Raw genomic sequence first — 2,245 nt, forward strand, 5'->3', positions numbered from 1 at the left:
CATAAATATAAATATTATGTGTATATTTTATTTTTTTAAAAATAATTATGTAATTAATAGATTTTTTTTAATTGAACTATGCATATCATATGTGTAAAAATTGAATATAATATTTTTTATGTATTTCAAAATTTCTACATGTTCACATAAATTTTTCACTATATTACATCGTCAAATGGAGATTTCAATGTCAACAATGGAGGCCATTTGAGCGAACTTTAGCTGCACAAAACTTTACATTAATTTGAAAGGCTTCGTATGTTTATAAATTTGAAGTAAATTCATGAGCCAAAGCGTGAGAGTTATGCGTAAAATATTTGTAAATAGGGAAGAATTTTATGAGTTATGTATATATCTCCATCAAGTACACGTTCGTTCTAAAAAGAGAAAAAGCATGTGTTATTGAAGTTGATAAAATGTGATGAAACAGAGGAAACGAGCATATGCTGTTATTGTGTGTATGGCTGTAACAGAATAGCTCACTCAGCTGACGTGGCTCAATTAGTTATATTGGTTTAAGAAATCTCACGTGTGTGTGTAACAGCTTATTAACTATTGATTGATCCTCGCTATATATATGTGTAAGATGTATTCATTCTGTTAATGAGAAGTTTCTACAAGTTTCCTTTATAAGATTTTCTTTCTTTTTCTTTCAACTTTCTTGCTTGCCAAACACAAATACTTAGTTTTCTATTAGCATGCATTCATTCTAGTGAAATTTTCTATATCTTAATCTTAATTGCTAAGTTAAAATAACCCACAGAAGCTTCCAACGAGGGTAATTTAAGTCAACACCACGAGGACTATTAATTAGTGACGACGGACAACCACCGACGGCAATGCTAATTATTAATACTAAATAAATAAATTTCACATATAGAATCGGTCTCATATATTTGCTACCTACATTTCTTGACCAATCTTCATATGGTGCCAAACACCACCACATCATCTCTCAAAAATGTCTACAATACTAATCCAATCTAACAGTACACATTCTAAAATTTATATAAACCCTCATCCATTTCCCCTCCAAACATAGCCAAAATGAACTACTTTATATCTTTATTCAATGCATCCTTCCTTTTTCTCACCCTATACTTAACTTTGGTCAACGCAGCCACTTTCGATATCAGAAACAATTGCCCCTACACGGTCTGGGCTGCAGCAGTGCCAGGTGGAGGCAGGAGACTCGACCGTGGCCAAAACTGGCCCCTTAATGTCAACCCCGGCACCAAGGCAGCCCGCATCTGGGCTAGGACCAACTGCCAATTCGATGGAGCCGGGCGCGGGCGGTGCCAGACTGGTGACTGTGGGGGACTACTCCAATGTCAAGCCTATGGCTCACCCCCCAACACCTTAGCTGAATTTGCACTAAACCAGTTCCAAAACTTGGATTTTATTGATATTTCGAACATTGATGGGTTTAATGTTCCTATGGAATTCAGTTCGGTGTCCGGAGGATGCAACCGTGTGATTAGATGTACGGCTGATATTGTCAGGCAGTGCCCGAATGAATTGAGGGTTCCAGGAGGATGTAATGGGCCATGTCCCGTGTTCAAGACCGAAGAGCACTGTTGCAATTCAGGCAAATGTGGACCTACAAAATTCTCCAGGTTTTTCAAGGAAAGGTGCCCGGATGCTTATAGTTACCCTAAAGATGATGCAACAAGCGTTTTCACTTGTCCTGGTGGGACTAATTATAAGGTTGTGTTCTGCCCGTGAAGACTGAGTCAGCTGCCTATCATTTGTTGGTTGGAATTATCTGCTATACGTTGTATGGTCGCTGCAATCTATGTGTAAGGAATAAGGCTTTAATTTGCCTTTGTGGCTTCAAGCCGCGTCACATTAATAAATCTTCTAAACTAGAGTTTATATATATACGATTGTCAGAGATTTTTCTTTTATGAGTCGGAACATAAAATTTACATGAGTAAATAAAATTAAGGTGAAAATGGTCCAGCATGTTAAAAAAAAAAAATCAAATTTATTCTTCAATAGTAACATTTTAATGTTAAAAATTAGACTTCATAAATGTAATGGTTATTTAAAAAAAAGAGATATTTACGTGGTACAAATGACAAACACCAGAGATCTGTCATTCTCTTACAAATTAAAAATAATCAAATAAGAGACGAGAAAGAGAGATATAATAAAGTATTTGAATTAATAAAATAATAATAACAGAGAAACTATCAAAGTAAGTGGAAAAATGAAAAAAAAAAAGAAAAATATGTTGGGATAG

General features: G+C 35.1%; 1 protein-coding gene across 1 annotated transcript; it reads left to right on the forward strand.

Annotated features, from left to right (window-relative positions):
- The first annotated feature begins 994 nt into the window (after window positions 1-994).
- Window positions 995-1,902, forward strand: LOC18046476 (thaumatin-like protein). The gene has a single exon (XM_006440511.2). The coding sequence runs from the start codon at window positions 1,048-1,050 to the stop codon at window positions 1,723-1,725; it is 678 nt and encodes a 225-aa protein (XP_006440574.1). The 5' UTR covers window positions 995-1,047; the 3' UTR covers window positions 1,726-1,902.
- Window positions 1,903-2,245: the final 343 nt, after the last annotated feature.

Source organism: Citrus clementina, unplaced genomic scaffold (genome assembly GCF_000493195.1).
Source record: "Citrus clementina cultivar Clemenules unplaced genomic scaffold, Citrus_clementina_v1.0 scaffold_3, whole genome shotgun sequence".
Lineage (NCBI taxonomy): Eukaryota > Viridiplantae > Streptophyta > Magnoliopsida > Sapindales > Rutaceae > Citrus > Citrus x clementina.